The 16,204-nt window shown below is 44.1% G+C and overlaps 1 protein-coding gene across 1 annotated transcript in view; it reads left to right on the top strand.

Annotated features, from left to right (window-relative positions):
- POU6F2 (POU class 6 homeobox 2) overlaps positions 1–14,970 on the top strand; it is a 400,555-nt gene extending 385,585 nt beyond the window's left edge. The window contains exons 8-10 of the mRNA XM_040964984.1: positions 1,926–2,094; positions 10,831–10,999; positions 14,466–14,970. Of these exons, the coding sequence (XP_040820918.1) occupies positions 1,926–2,094; positions 10,831–10,999; positions 14,466–14,970 (843 nt within the window). The remainder of the gene's footprint in view (positions 1–1,925; positions 2,095–10,830; positions 11,000–14,465) is intronic.
- The last annotated feature ends 1,234 nt before the right edge of the window (positions 14,971–16,204 follow it).

The raw sequence follows: 16,204 nt of genomic DNA, 5'->3' as shown, positions 1-16,204 counted from the left end.
CAAATGTTAACGGTTGAGAACATCATACAGAACTAAAATGACTGAACAGTACCAAGTGCTGGCAAAATGTGGAGCAACTGGCATGCTCATGCAGTACACTGCTGGTAATATGAAATGGTGTGCCACTTTGAACATCATTTAGCTTTTTTCTCAGAAAGTTCAGCGTGTATTCATAGTCTATTCCAGCAATTCCACTCCTATGTATTTATATACACGAAACAAAAACATTCATAGGCATCTAAGGCTATATGTAGGTGTATATGACATCCTGCATCATATCACTATGTTATCCCCAAACTGGAAACAACTGAATGCCCACCAGCAAATGAATACCTAAGTGGCATATTGTAACCACTGTATATACATATACAGGAGGTAGCTCTGTGTATTGGATTGCTATTCAACAATAAAACTACTGACGCATGCAGCAAACAGATAAGCCTCAAAAACAACATGCCAGCTGAAAGAAGCCAGACACAGAGATCATATGCTTTTGTGGAATCATGCCGGATGAGTCCCAGTGACAGAAAGCCGTGAACCAGGGAGGGTGGGCTGTGGAAGGGAGGGACCGGCCCTGATTGGAAGGAAGACAACTATGGTGATGGTAGTATCACAGGGGCATGTATTTGAAAAAAAAAAAAAAAAAAAAAAAACCTCTGCACTGTATGATTGAAATGGGCACATTTTATTACATCTAAATTGTGTCTCAATGAAGTCAAATAAAATGAACGCACACACCACACACACATACTCTGAATGCACTCCAGGCTAGCTCTTAGTGACAAAATGCCTCGAAAGGATCAGTAACTGCCTTGTGGCCAACTCTCCTACTGAAGTTCAGGGTCTAATTCTCCTCCCAGGCTCTCTGATAAAACCCCATGTGTATAGCAGTGGATATGAAGTCACTTTGACAACCCCAAAGAGCCACATGCAAATCAACAACAGTGGCCGTCTGACACCCATCCTTGGGTCCTGTGGCAGCTTTGTAGAGAGTAGAGGCAACATTTGAAGGAGATCTCTCTCCTTGGCCTCCCTGTGCACCTGCAAACTACATGCAGATTTCCTTTGCTCTTGTTCCTCTGTGCAGCTAAGATCCTGTCCCTTCTCAGACCTTCTGTAATGAATAACTGGGCATAAAAATAGCCTTCCTCAACACACAAAAATTCTAAAATTAATTCCTTGTGTAAATAAGACTGGCATCTCAGATCCCAGCTCCACACAGCTGGATTAAGCTGGAAAACCCTTGACCTTTCCATGCCTCAGCCAAGGAGGGGTCAAAACAGTAGCCACAACACAGGCTCACATGAGAACAAGATGAGACAGGGCAGGGATGCTCTTAAAACAGAGGCTGGCACCAAGTAAGGAGTAACCAAGCCCACAAACATTATCACATGTCTTTATTGACTCCCAACTTCTGCCTTAATGTTTTATAGGAAATCAGAGCATTCTGTCTATTCTACAGTCATCCTGTACACACTTGGCCCACATTACAGTGCTCCCCACAAAATAACAGTTACATAAGATAAAGTAATATAGCAAAACCCAACATTCAACTTGATTGTGTTGCATTTCATCTATGCGTACTTGAAAAACCTGTCAAGTGTGCTCATATGGTATGAACAAGCAAAAAGAATCCAGCCACATGCCACAGCTGCAAGACATAGACAACTGGGTGCTGTAGCAAGCCAAGTAAGGAGTTAGTAGTAATATTTAGAACAACTAATAAAATGCCTGTCAAGCCAAGTGGCAAGGAGTTAAAAATTTTAAATCCTGCTTATATTGTAGGTCACAGAATCTTCCTGAAGGGTTTATATTCTTGGAAATACAATGATTCAGCTGCAGATAAAACTTCTGTTCCCTGGCATGTTTTCCCAATGTCACATTCATTTGTGTATTTTCTACATCCCCCTCCCCACCCCATGTAGCTCCACCAGCCCTCCCAGACGGCAGTGGGTCAAGCAGCTTCCCAAGGCAACCTTCTGCACCTGGCTCACAGCCAAGCATCCATGTCTCAAAGTCCCGTGCGACAGGCTTCCTCTTCTTCCTCCTCATCCTCCTCTTCTTCAGCTTTGAGCGTGGGCCAGTTAGTCAGCAGTAAGTATCCTTTCTGGCTCGGTTTAAATCATGGTGGCCTTCTTATTGCTTATTTGCAATGTCTGTCTCTGTCTGTCTCTTTCTCTCCCCCTCCTACAGGGTAATTTTCTGGCACCACTAGGCCAGACACACTGGTTTGAGGTCTATGCTCTGAGCCAGATGGATCCACAGGGCAGCAGCCCACTAAACACACACTGCCTTATTGCTTGTTGGGGGCCAGCTTCCATTCACTGGGAACTGGGTTCCTCTTGTGCTGAGTCAGGCCAGCCCCTCAAGAAGGTAGCAACTGATCAGCTTGCAGGGCGTGAGCTACTGAGCTCCAAACTGAAATAAGCAACAACAGGCACTCAGCCAGCAGGTCAAGCTGATTGTGTGTGTGTTTGAAGTCTCCTGCCGTTCTATTTGTAGGTGTCTGAGGAAATAAAAGAGCACGTGCCTGTGGGCGGGTGAGTGTGTGTGCACAATGAGCCACTTCCAGTGGTGTGGCGGGGGAGTTGCAGGGACTGGAAGCAGATGAGAAATCGCAGAGCAACCATTCATAAAATAAAAGAAGCCGGCAAGTTTGCCTCCTGGAGTAGACCATCTATATAATTTTTAGAAATGGTATTTGGCCTTAGGTGAAGACAGTGTATTCATCACATGCAAATGGAAGCATGTGAAGATAAATAGGACAACGACCTGATTTCATGTCAGTTACTCATCTCGAGTGAGAATTTTACTCATGTCTAAAACCACAGAACATTTACATAGACTGCCATTTACCAGGAAGCCAAAATCCAGTGGTTATGGGTGTGAAAGGCTAGAGCACCATTCAGGCATCTGTACCACAAATGAAGACACCCAGAAGTGTATGTGTTTGGATCAGCAATATTAATGACCTGTTTCAACAGGAATCATGGGGTCCTCACAGCTGACAGTATAGATTCAGAAACACAGAACCAACTCCAGGGTTGCCATATCATCCCTGACAAGCCATCACTCCCCAGGGTTGGGGAGGACTCTTAACAGTTATACAAAAATACTTTAAAAGGTCACAGAAAATTAAAAGTTCATTGTGTTGCAAAAACAAATTTTGAACTCCATGAATAATTTTTCCCAATATTCATTTTCCATGAATTTTCTGAAGACACCTAGTGTGTGTACAAGAATATACCTATTCAGTTCCATGAATTCAGCAAGAAAAATACCTGTGGCATCAGATGTATGGAGAGATGTCAAAAGGCCCAGGTTCTCGAGCAGACCAGCCAGTATGCTTTTTCTCTTAAAGATGGGTCCACAGCAGAGTCTCAGAGTACACCCAAAACTTTCCAACAACCCAGTAATGTTACATTGCTTAAATATACAATCCCTCCCCATATTAGCCAAAAAGCCTAGTCTTGAATAAAACCAGGGCTATACACTAATTATAATCAGATTCCCTTGAATAAAGAAAACCCTGAGAGGGCAGTTGTGGGAAAACATTCCGACTCTGGTCCAACTCAGTATTCTGTACAAGTTCCTGAAAAGGATTCTATTTCTAAACACCAGCCAGGTCATAAATTTAGACTGGTAGGGTTTGGTCCTGAAAAGCACCAATCTCAAACATCTTACACAGAAGAACTAAATATGAAATAAAAATAAACATCCTAATGCATTATTTTACACATAGGAAACCCACTCAATTAGATAGAGATATGAATGAATGGAAAAATGGACAGCAGACAGATGGAAGTGGGTTCTTTTGTCACTTTCACAACTCAGGTAGGAAAGAATTCCTGTATTGCAGAAATCAGTAAGGGATCAACATCATGGGCTTCATGAAATTCCAGCTGCACAGATATCTAACTTCTAGACCTATGATGAGCAAAGCATATTGCATATACTTGGAATAAAATAGAAAGACCTTAGAGAGAGAGAAGTTCTTTTCCCTCATTTAGTTGAAGTAAGAAATTTCTAAGTCATCAGCAAGGCCTGAATGAGGGTCCATGCCAGTCACACCATCTTCTCAGGCTGATGAAACAGAGCCTAGCGGAAGCACAAGTCAGGCCTTACACAGATCCATTTCTACCCTTGGAACTGCTACATATCTTGAGCATGTTGGTTTAGCCCTTCTGTCTCAAAACCTGGCTATAGAAGGAATATATAATGAGTGGATCAGATCCCTCTGGTCTGGTAATTATTGTGATAGCTCTTGTACCATTACACACGGGGACCGATTTATTATAAAGGATTTAATAAAGAAGCAGATGAATGGCCAGATGAAGAATTACACAAAGTGAGGTCGGGGAGGAACCTGAGAGCAGGCAGTCCACTCCCATGGAGTTGGGGCACACCACACTCTCAGTACATGGATGTGGTCACCAAGTCAGATGTTCACTGAACCTATTCTAGGGATTCCTTTATGGAGGCTTCATTATGTAGGCATAATCAATTATTAAGCCAATCATCCACCTGCACACACACAGGGGAGAGCAGGTACTAAAAGTTCCAAGCTTTTATTGATGACTTTGTGTTTCCAGTGACCAACCCTCATATTGAAAATATCTGGGAGCCCACCAAGAGTTACTTCATTGCAACAAAAATATACCTATGCCTCAAGAAATTCCAAGGAACTTAATGGCTCCATGTTAGTACTCAGGACCAAAGAGCTCGTAGTAAAACAAGAGGTGTTCCTGGCACCCACATTCTTTGGGAAATTACAAGAGTATTAGGAACTCTGTATCAAGAATCAGGATCAAATACCACACATCTATTTGATTATATCATAAGAACTTTGGTCACATTCCTAGTAAGTTCTCCATACTCCCAAAGATGACCACCCCAGTGCTGGCCAACATGCCATAAGCCAGATTAACTAGGTGGACAGAGCAAACAAAAACATTGCCCTCTCCAGGCAAAGAAATGTCAGGTAATGCCTTAGAAATGATAATAGTGTTTTCAAATGCAAAGAACTCTACATCCATGCCCAGTATCACTCTGAGAACCTAGACACAGTATCTGTGTACAGCACCAACATGCCTTACCCTGGATTAACTCTTGCATTATAGTTTCTATGGGAAAACTCCAAAGAAAGTCTAAGAAAAGTCAAATGTCTTGAGAAATGCTCTAAATTAAAGATTCCCAAGGTACTATTTAAAAACGAATCAATTTTGGGAGATTTGGGTTGTTTACTAGCTTTGTTCTAGTGTATTTTTTAAGCCCCTGGCTTGTAAGTTTGATCCCGGGACAGCAAAGGATTTATAGTTAATGACAGATAAACCAGAGCTACTACATAAGGATGCATGGCAAGGGGGAAGAGTTTTCAGCACAGCAGAGACACCACTTGGGACATCCACATCCCATGTTGAGTGCCTGAGGTTGACTTTCAGTTCTGCTTCCAATCCCAGCTACTGGCTGATATGCACCCCAAGAGGCAGCAGTGACACAAGCGTTTGTCTTGTCACCTCTGTGGGAGGCCTGGATTGAGTTCCAGGTTCCTAACTTCAGCCTGGCCCAATCATGGCAGTTGTGAGCATTTGGAGTGTGAACCAGCAATGAAAAATGTCTCTCCCTATCTCTCTCCCTCGCCCTCTCTTTTTCCTCCTCTTTCCTCTCTCTCTCCTGTCTCTTTCTCCTTGTCTAAAAAGCATTTTGAATATTTATAGCACTAAATTATAGCACAAGGAAACCTTGATTCGTAGTTCACACAACTTTCCACAACTTAGTGAAGTCAGCATATTCTAGGTATGCTTTCTCTCACATTGCATTGAACAATCCCAAATGGTTTACTTCTAAGAAGTATTTGGCAGAAGAAAATCCATTATTTGCTGTGAAAATAGCACTGAAAAGCAGATTGATGTTAACAGATGATTAATTTATACTTTTGTCAGCTTTTTAAAGATGCATGTTAACCCTAAAACAATTCCACAAGCAGGAACCATAGAATGGTGCTGACGTGTGATGGCTGTTCCACCTACTTAACAGCCATTCACCTGATACCCAGGTTAACAGTGGGAAGCAACAGAACTTGGAAAACCATCTTTCCTGAGTATTAGATTTATTCAGTATGGTGTGAGTCAAAAAACCACGTACTAGATTCTACAAGACAGGCTTTTTATACAATTTGTATTTAGGTCTCATCAAAATCATTTTACTGTTCAGCCCATGTATTCCAAACTTATGATGGAAAATACCACTATTATGTTTATGAGTTACTGCCAAGTTTCAGCACTGGTTCACCCTAAATCCTCAGGCCAGTTAATCCTTCTATAGCTAGGTTCAAAATCAGGGTGACAGGGCCCGGCGCGATGGCGCAAGTAGTTAAGGTCCTCTCCTTGCACGCCCGGGATCCCATATGGGCGCCGGTTCTATCCCGGCAGCCCCACTTCCCTTCCAGCTCCCTGCCTGTGGCCCGGGAAAGCAGTCGAGGATGGCCCAAGGCTTTAGGACCCTGCACCTGCATGGGAGACCCAGAAGAGGCTCCTGGCTTCGGATCGGCATAGCATCGGCCGTTGCGCTCACTTGGGGAGTGCATCATCGGACGGAGGATCTTCCTGTATATCCGCCTTTCCAATAAACAAAATAAGAAAAATAAATCTTTAAAAAAAAATTTAAAAATCAGGGTGACAAATTCAGGCCATTTGTCATTGCTTCCTGGCCCTGTATTTAGTACATTCCACTGACTTGACCTGAGGCAAACGTCTATAAAAGGTACCGCTTCTTCCTCACGGCAGAGAAAACCCAGACCAGATTGCCCCAGAGTTGGTTAAAAGTACTGGATCCACCTGGTGGGCGATCAGAAGCATCTCCCTGAGCTTTCCATCAAGAAGGGCTCAAGTTCACCCTGAAAATGAACTCAGCCTTCCCAAAGCCAGAACAGATGACAGAAAGGCAGGTTGGACCTGTCTCAGGGCAGAATATCAAACTCTGAGCTGGACTCAGAGCTAGTGTAGTCATTTAAACAAACCTGCATTTTCCACATTCAACTCTTATTTGCCCTCTCCAAGTAGAAAAGCATGTTTCCTTAAGAAAGGGAACCATCCCCACAGTGAGATAACCACAAGAGCTGATGACAGAAACTATGGTATAAATAACAAGTTTTTCAATTAATTCAAAATGTTTTGTGGACACCATCAATTCCGGGAGAGGTAATGTTGAGACCCACCTAACAAAGCCATCATACAGATTTTTATAGAGTAATCCCAACATGAAGTTGAGCAGCTCATCTCCAACAATGAACAAATTTTACAGAGATGCCAAGTTCACCCCCTGAGCCTTTATCCAGTACAGACTCACCCTTAAGAATTTCTATCTTAACACTGCTCTAAACAGAAGCAGTAGAAAAGATAAGAATGGAAAATACATATGAGGGAGGAGGAGGAATCTAGCTTTCTGATTCAAAAGTGTTAAGGCTGCATAGACATCATTGGGCTCTATAGGCACCCATCACTGTGAGCATCAGAAAACATTTGGTAGCTCTCCCAACACTGGCCCATGAACAGGAGCTCAACAGCCACAGCTTCCATTCCAACATGCACAGTCACATCCAGATTCGTGTTCTTGATTTAGGGAAAGGGTGAGAATGCATGGGAAGATGAAGACATGTTTACATAACACTGTACCCCACTGTATAAACCTGCCTTGTATTGCATTGCCAAGTCTGGTCCTGTCTTGCTCATCAGCCCTGCACAGGTAATACAGCAATCTTCTCTCATAGTAAAATCTGAATAATGATGGTAATGTGTCCAGACAGACAATGGCACACAGAGGACATGGCACCCAGACTTCCCAGGCCAGAGCAATAGAGAAAGATCTCTACAAATGGGGTTAGTAGATCCCTGCACCTATGCCTGCAGTACTTGAAAATGCATATCCCTGGTCCCCACCAGGAGACTCAGCTGCCAAATTAAGAAAAATATGGGCTTTAGAGCCATGTTGTTGCAGGAAAACCCTTTGGCTTCCATTTCCCCAGCTCCCAACTTGGCAAGGCTGCCAAACTCCTGCTCCCTCTCTCAGCACACCAGTCTCTATACCAACTATCTCTCCCTGCTCTCAAGGGTTCCTCAGCTATTTTATTTTCACTCCATCACCTCCTGCAAGGAGCTTTTTAAGATTTTGTAAAAAAAAAAAAAAATCCTTACAAAAAACAAGCTTCCCTTGCCTGTATAATTTTAATCCTACAGATAGTCTGCACATCCACTGTGTTCATGGACTGTGGCAGTTCAGTTGGCAGCAACCATTGTCCATGCTGAGACTTCTCCCGCTCCTCCCCCAGGACCAGAATCAGCCCCACCTGGATGCATGCTCTGCATGTAAGCTTACAACCCAGGCTGCCAGCCGGAGGGAGCCTGGAGAGGAGGACCACCTGACGGGGGCAGCAGAAGCAGCTCCAACTGACTGAGTGACCAAGTGCAAACGTAAATCCATGTAGCCAGCTCATCCAGCATTTCAAAAGAACATGGACAATCTAGATTCTTTTCCTCAAAAATCAATGTTCAAATGTTGACAAGTAATTTGAAAAAAAAAAAATGTGTAAGCACTAGGAAATCTGGATTTTCTTTGTTAGCTGTTGTACTTTGTGGCAACTTCAGCCCTAGGGATGTTTTAATGAAGAAATGAGGAAGGGGCTTGAGGCTGCTGCGTGCACAAATCCTAACTCCCACAATACTCAGCAAAGCCTGCAAGCTGCCCTGGGCTACTGTGCTGGTGGGAGTTAGATCCAAAGGGCAGCCCTTACCAGGCATGGTCCAAACAAGTCTTTGATTACTCAAGTATCACCAGCCTTCCAGGGCCATTGGTGGGTAAAAGGTGATGTCAATTTGTCTTAGCAACCAAACCAGTATTACAGATACCCTTGCCTATTTACACACTCAATGTGGGACACCAAAATATTCCCATTTTAGCTTGAGTTCCTACAGCATAAAGGCCCCCACAGTACTCTGGCTCCTCCCGGACCTGCACTTATCTGGGTGCAGTCCCTGCTAAACAGAATGTGCTCACTCCAATCTCCGAAAGCTGCCCACTGGGTAAGACCCAAGTGATTCTCCCTCCTACCCCTGATCCCTTCTCTGGGGTGGGTGTCACAGTTCTTGATTAAAAAAAACCTTGTGACTACCAGGTAGAATGTAAAGATTTTTTTTAAAGGCAGAATCAGGAGAGGCAGAAAGAGAGCAAGAGAAAAATCTTTCCATCCCCCAAATGACCACAACAGTCAAGGCTGGACCAGGCAGAAGCCAGGAGCTTCCTCCAGGTCTCCCACATGAGTGCAGAGGCCCAAACACCTTAGCCATCCTCTGCTGCTTTTCCCAGGCTGTAAGTGGAGCAGCTGGGAATTAAACCAGTGCTCTCATGGGATACCAGCATCACAGGTGGAAGTTTTATTTACTATGTCATCCTGTTGGCCTATAATTCTTCTTTAAGGCTATTTATTTGGAAGGCAGACTTACAATGAGGAAGGGAAAGAACAGGAGTGATCCCATCCATTTTGTATTCCAATCCCCTCTAGACAGAAACTGAAACTTTCTCTCGTTTCCCTCCTTCCTCAGAATTCCCAGGAATCACTTTTGAAATTTTAGTCTCTCTGAAACAAAAGTGTGAGCATGTGAAAATGCTACAGGACTTTTTTTTAATGTCAAAGAGATCCAGTGGATACCTATAATGCCGATTTGTTTCCCTAGGCAGAAAGGAATCCCTCCTCAGTGATAGGAATCTACAGGAAGTCCCAAGCACCACCCTGCATTGATACAAATACTGATCCTTCAAATTAGCACTTTGGGGAGGCGAATGTTTGCTTCTTTTCATATTTCTGTACCCTGAGAACACACAGCCCCGGGCCAAGTACTCCTATTCCCTGAAACTGATGGGTTATTGTGCAGAAAGAGGGAGAGAACTCTTCACCTATGCAGGAAGAATGAAGGGAAGAACAATGGAGGTTGGTAAGGGAGAATGGCTTCACGACAGGCAGGATGGGGCAGCACTTTGAGGTCTCCTACCATCTGCAGCCCATGCTGGCTCCAGCTTAGCGTACACTTTCATTTACCCAGGAATCAGTGGCCGGGGCTGGGGGGAGTTTCATTCTCCAGCTGTTGTGTCATTTCCCTTGATAAGTCCTAAATTGACTGCGTTATCCAGCACCAAAGGAGCCTTCCTGCTGTAAGCATTCTTTATTATGTGCCCTTTCAGGGAACAAAAGCCTGCACATCAGTAAGCTGCTATGGGAGGGGAAAAAAGACAATGCTGTTCTTGCAGCGTCATAAGCATGCTCTTCTGAGAAGCCAACGGGAACATAAGAAATTAGGCAAAGAGACCGGTCTGTTAGCCCAGATGCTCTGTGACCAGATGCAGGAAAAAGGCAAACCACTGCTTGCTTGCTTCAAGGGCAAATTTTAGCACTGAAGATCACAAATGAAGGCATTTTCATTTTTGCCGCCCATTGAACCTATTCATAGGCAACAGAGTTGCAACGCTCGCAGCCAGTACCTGCCCTGCTGGCTAGTATTTAAGCCTTAAGGGACATGCTGTTGTCCCACAGTGGCGGTGGGAGTGGGCCGTGGGCTGCGTTCTCACCTGGGACAGAAGCACCTAGAAGGATGACTTGTGACGGTGGAATGAATTAGGGGGTATGGGTTGGCAGGCGTCTTACCTAGGAGACAGAGACTGATATTGGCTTTCTCTACTGCACCGCTGTTACAGAGAGCCCTTCCTTATAAAACGTAATAAGTGGATATCACTCAGTTGTGTGTTGACATATTGATCCTATTTTTAAAAACATCTCCACAGATCCTCAAACGGCAGCGGGTGAGGTGGATGGGGTTAATCTGGAGGAGATCCGAGAATTTGCCAAAGCTTTTAAAATCCGGCGCCTGTCCCTCGGCCTGACCCAGACTCAGGTGGGGCAGGCTCTCAGTGCTACCGAGGGCCCTGCGTACAGCCAGTCGGCCATCTGCAGGTAACCACGCCGCATGCTATCACCTCTTGTGGCAGGCCAGGACCTCGGTGGTCCTCGCGGCTCCACTCATTTTTTTTTCCTTCGGTTGGGCATAGCTGGAGGGGCAGAGTGTGGGAACAATTTTAGGGGTAGCTATGTTGGGAGGGTGATCGGATACAAACAAAGATGTTGAAGTAAATTGAGTGGGCCTGGCTTGATAACTCCTGTCAACTAAGAACTTCCAAGGCGCTCTCATTGCGAAGACACCACCTGGGCTGGGAGCCTTGCTGGTTAACCCACAACCTGACAGCTACCGACCGCGTCTGTATACAGGTGTCCTAAGCGCATGTTGTCATGCTGCCAGCCCTGTGTTGTATGAATATTTCCAGTATTTCTGCTTAGACATGGCTATCAGGACTTTCTAAGAAAATACATGTAAAAAAAAATTGCAACCATCTTTTGTCCATAAAGAATTTTTAACTTACCTTTTCCAGGCACAGCTTCAAAACATTTCTTTTAAAATAATTTTTTTTAAAAACTAGTCGTTGCTTTAAATGGTTCAGAAGGGGGACATGACAATCTAACTGTGCCCAGTCACTCCCCACCATTACTGCAATATTAAATAAGTGACAGGATCCAGCCTTGGTTGCGTTCAAGTTGATCCGGGTTAAGTCATCAGAGGCAGACCCCGTGCATGCGTGTGTGTGTGTGTGTGTGTGTTGCACTAATCCCATGTTTATGCATAAGGTACCAGAGGCACTTTGGTAAGAGCTTTTTCCTCTTGGGCAATGCCTTATGAGTCCTCCTCCATCAGGAAAAGCCAAGAAACCAACTCTAAACTCATTTAAGTGGATTTTGTTCTTGGTGATCCATGAAATGCTGTCTTTTTATCTGCTCTTTATACTTTTAATGTATTCCCCAAAGGACGGAAGTGTACTTTTCCTGCAGTTTAAGACTAAGGTTATAAATAACATCAGTATGGGGTAGTAGCTTGCAGCTCACATTTTGCTCAATGATTTTCCATAAAACCCATTGATTGTTGTTAAATACAAAAAGCACCATAGGATCCTCTCACTTCTATGGTCTCCCCTACTGTTTTTTCTTATAAGATACCTCCCTGTAGAAAATAACCTTTATTCAGCCTATACAAGGATACTACTGCTGAGAAATTTGTTTCAAGGCTTGTATATGTTATTCCAAACAACATGTACAGAAGCAGCAACACTAACAAGCAGCATCCATGATATGAATACCTCGCTCCCTGTTCGGAAACATTAATTTCGTCTCATTTTGACAGACTTGTGATAAAGGCAGCCACGGGTTTTTAAGTTGCTGCCAATTTGGTATGGCTGCTAAAATCCTTTTGGCTTCTTTTTAGTCCTAAAATAGGATTTCCGTTTATTGATTGATGTGCTGTTAGTTTAACTCACACACCAGGTGCTCCTTGGGCATTCCCAATCAAATATGTTGATTTCTAAAGTCCTCCCCAGGGAGCTGCCCAAAAGACTTTCTGAAACAACAACAGACCTGGACAATTTCCAAGAACAGAAAATTGGATGCCCCGACTTGGAGGTCTTCCTCCACTTCCTCCAGCAATCCAATTCTGGAGCTGTTTACCAAGGGAGGTTAAAATTAAAAGAAAGGAAGAAAGAAAAAGCGAAAGAAAAGAAAAAAGGAAATCTTGAAAGAGAGCAAGATCTTACACTTTGCAAGAATTTCCATGAATTCACAGGGTAGGAAGGATTCAGCATTGGAGCAGGTGGCAGTTCTTCCCCCTAATTAGCCACAACAATGCGAAGATGCTCCTTTGGGTTGTTTTCAAAGGCACAGGAAAAATAGATGCCACCAATTCAGTGGACATCTCTACCACAAGCTCTGCACCCACGTGCCATGACTCTCTAAAGACAAATTACCATGCCATCAAAAATTTAAACTTTAGGGCTTCGTGTAAAAGGAGGAGAAAATGCAGTCTGCAAGGAGCTAGCACAGCAATGAGCATTTGTTGTTACCAGTAACACAACTTACTACATAGCATTAATAAATACTTCATTTGTATTAGGAGCAGACATAGTTCTTCCCTGCCGTAGTTGGCCTTGTTTGTTTTTAAATCAACTCCTTAAACTGCATAGAAGGGAATGCTTTGAAAATACATTTAAAATCTGATAGCGGTAGTACTATCACAAGTTCAAAATCTAAAATGTGCTGCCAAAAGCAAGATTAGAGCATATAAAGGAATCCTTCCCCTTCTCACCCTTTTGTAAAATATACTGACCAATACACGTCCATTTTAGTCCTTTGAGAAAAGGCTGTCGGCATCAGATGCGATCTGGTGTTTTTCAACAGCACAGGATGCTATTAAATGAGAGGGATTCTGTGTATCCAAAGTTATCTTACTGGAGATGGCTATGCATTTGAATTTAAAGCAAACAAGTACAAGGAACTGGTACTTTTTTATATGTCATTGAGAGTGGGTATGAATTGAGTACCAGGATGACCTCTTCAAACACTGTATATAATTTTGTCCAAGATGCTTCATATTTTCTAAAGTCAATGTAGCAAAGAATTGCTGATGGCAATTGATATATAGAAGACCTCATTTACAGAAAATGATATCATTCAAGTACAGTTTGTAGATATCGCACATTAAACACAGCTTGATGCCCTAGTGCAGAAGTACACCATTACGCAGGCCGGCATTTGGAAGGCATGGGGGTGGCCTTCACACGCAGGAGTGGGGGTTTCCATAGTAATTACAATGAGTCCAGCTGTTTGAGTGAAACAGTGAAACAGCAATGGGCTGTGTTTTACCTGGAAAGGGGGCATGTTGTTAACTTACATAGGGTGAAAATTATCCGTGACCGGAAAGAGACAAGTTAAAACAAGACACAAAAGAGATGAAAAAACAGAGCTATAAACTTGTCCCAGCCGCCGCTGCTGACTATAATAGCTACAAGATTTTCATATCCGTGTCAATGGGAAAATTTTTAAAGCAACCAAATGTAAAGTGTATAAAGTATCTGTGCAAATGAGAGAACATGACAGCTGCTGTTTTTGATGTTGCTTTCGTAAGGATTCTGAGAGAGAACTGGAGTTGGTATCATGAAAAGCTTAGTGTCTACGGGAAAAAGGTGTGAGAGTTGCTTGGGTTTTCAATGGTGTTAGCTTGTGCGTCTGCAGTCCCTGCCTCTCCTAGCCGAGAGAGAGAGAGAGAGAGAGAGAGAGAGAGAGAGAGAGAGAGAGAGAGTGAGAGAGAGAGAGAGAGAGAGAGAGAGAGATTGAAAGAGAAAGACTGAGAGAGAGACTGAGATTTGCACGCACAGCATGCTGGGAGGGTGGGTGCTGGTGTGGGTGGGGCTGGCTCACTTGCAGCTGGCTGCGCATCTGGAGTGGACTCGGCCTGCTGGGCAGGCAGGCAGACAGGCAGGCAGGAGCCCCACCCTGGCCGAGAACTCCGTGTAAGACTGTTCTTTCTCAATTCTCCCCCCAGACACACCATCCTGAGAAGCCACTTTTTCCTACCACAGGAAGCCCAAGAGAACACTATAGCTAGCAGTCTGACAGCCAAACTGAACCCTGGCCTTTTGTATCCTGCCAGGTTTGAAAAGCTGGACATCACCCCTAAAAGTGCCCAGAAGATCAAGCCGGTGCTTGAGCGGTGGATGGCTGAGGCTGAGGCCCGCCATCGAGCCGGTATGCAGAACCTGACCGAGTTTATCGGGAGCGAACCGTCCAAAAAGCGCAAGCGGCGCACCTCCTTCACACCCCAGGCCCTTGAGATCCTCAATGCCCACTTTGAGAAGAACACACACCCCTCGGGGCAGGAAATGACAGAGATTGCCGAGAAGCTCAACTATGACCGGGAAGTAGTTAGAGTTTGGTTCTGCAATAAGAGGCAAGCCCTGAAGAACACCATTAAACGCTTAAAACAGCATGAGCCGCCCACCGCGGTCCCCCTGGAACCTTTAACGGACTCTCTGGAAGAAAACTCCTAAAAAGACAGATCCCCACCCGTGATCAGAAGTGAAATTCACCGAGACACAGCTCCACCCTGGGACTCCAGGAAGGAAAAAAAAAAAATTGTGGTTAAGTTTCAAAATTGTCCCCCTGGCACCGTCACCCTTGTAAGTAAGAGACTAAGAAAACCACCAAGTGGACAGAATGGTTTATACATGTCCGCTGGTTTTCCAGAAAGAAAAAGGGTTTTTTGAAAATTTTTAAGTAAGGTGTACACCACACCCAAGGTGTGTGTGTTTAGGATAGTTCCCCATCACCTGTCTCCCCAAAGCCAGTTTTTTAAAGCAAGCCAAATAACCACATACTTTTTTCTGTAAACTATGAAAGATGTGAACACATTTTAAGGAAATAAGAAAACTAAACCAAAAAAAATAAAAATAAAATAAAATAAATAAAACCGCACACACACACAACAAGCAAACAGGAACTTGTATCTGTCTCAAAGCGCATACAAGCCTGCCACCTGGAGGAGGAACTGCGTCCTTTCAGGTGCTAAGTGCTCACTCACTGAACTCTATTAACCAAAGTCCGAAACGCAGCGTTGCCCACGCGCTCATTCCTCATCTGCTCTTCTGTGTGTTCCTTGTGTTGCAGTTTTTGCATTTGTCCTAGCGAGAAAAAAATAGAAAGCCTAATTTCTTCCATCTCCCCCTATCTATCGTCCCCACCTCCGGGGCGGGGGCCGTTGATGAAGCCATTCCCCAAAGTTCACGACTGCGTTTTGGGGAGAAAGGGAGAAGGTTTTTTTTTTTTCCTTTCTCTTCTGTTTTGGAGGGAGGGGGCATCCTGGACCCTGTGCCAAAGCATCCGCTGCTTTCTTCTCCCCATGGCTTGCGGGTGTGAGAAAAGAAACAAACAAAAAAAAGAAGCTTTTTTGCTTCTCTTTTTTCCCTCCGTTTCTCCATCTCTCTCACGCGTGGCCTCCCGGGGATGGGGGAGGGCAGCGCCAGGCCACAGAAGTGCGGGGAAGCAGTCCGTTCCTCTCAGATCCTAGTGAAATGCGAGACAAACTTCAAAATAGCTAGGGCTTTGCTCAATGAACTGTCCACACTGGCATAAGCCGTAATTGTGTTCACTGTCCACACCAGAGCTTGGGATTTTGCTCAGTCTGTTGGCCACGTACATGGAGAGCTGACCAAAACTAATTTTGTAATATAAACATAAGCTGCACATTTGGTTCAATACTTACATCTATGTTATGCTTCTGTGCAA

Source organism: Ochotona curzoniae, unplaced genomic scaffold, assembly GCF_017591425.1.
Source record: "Ochotona curzoniae isolate NIBS_2020 unplaced genomic scaffold, NIBS_Ocur_1.0 scaffold_3835, whole genome shotgun sequence".
NCBI classification, from domain to species: Eukaryota; Metazoa; Chordata; class Mammalia; order Lagomorpha; family Ochotonidae; genus Ochotona; species Ochotona curzoniae.
This window is presented reverse-complemented; position numbering and strand designations above follow the sequence as displayed.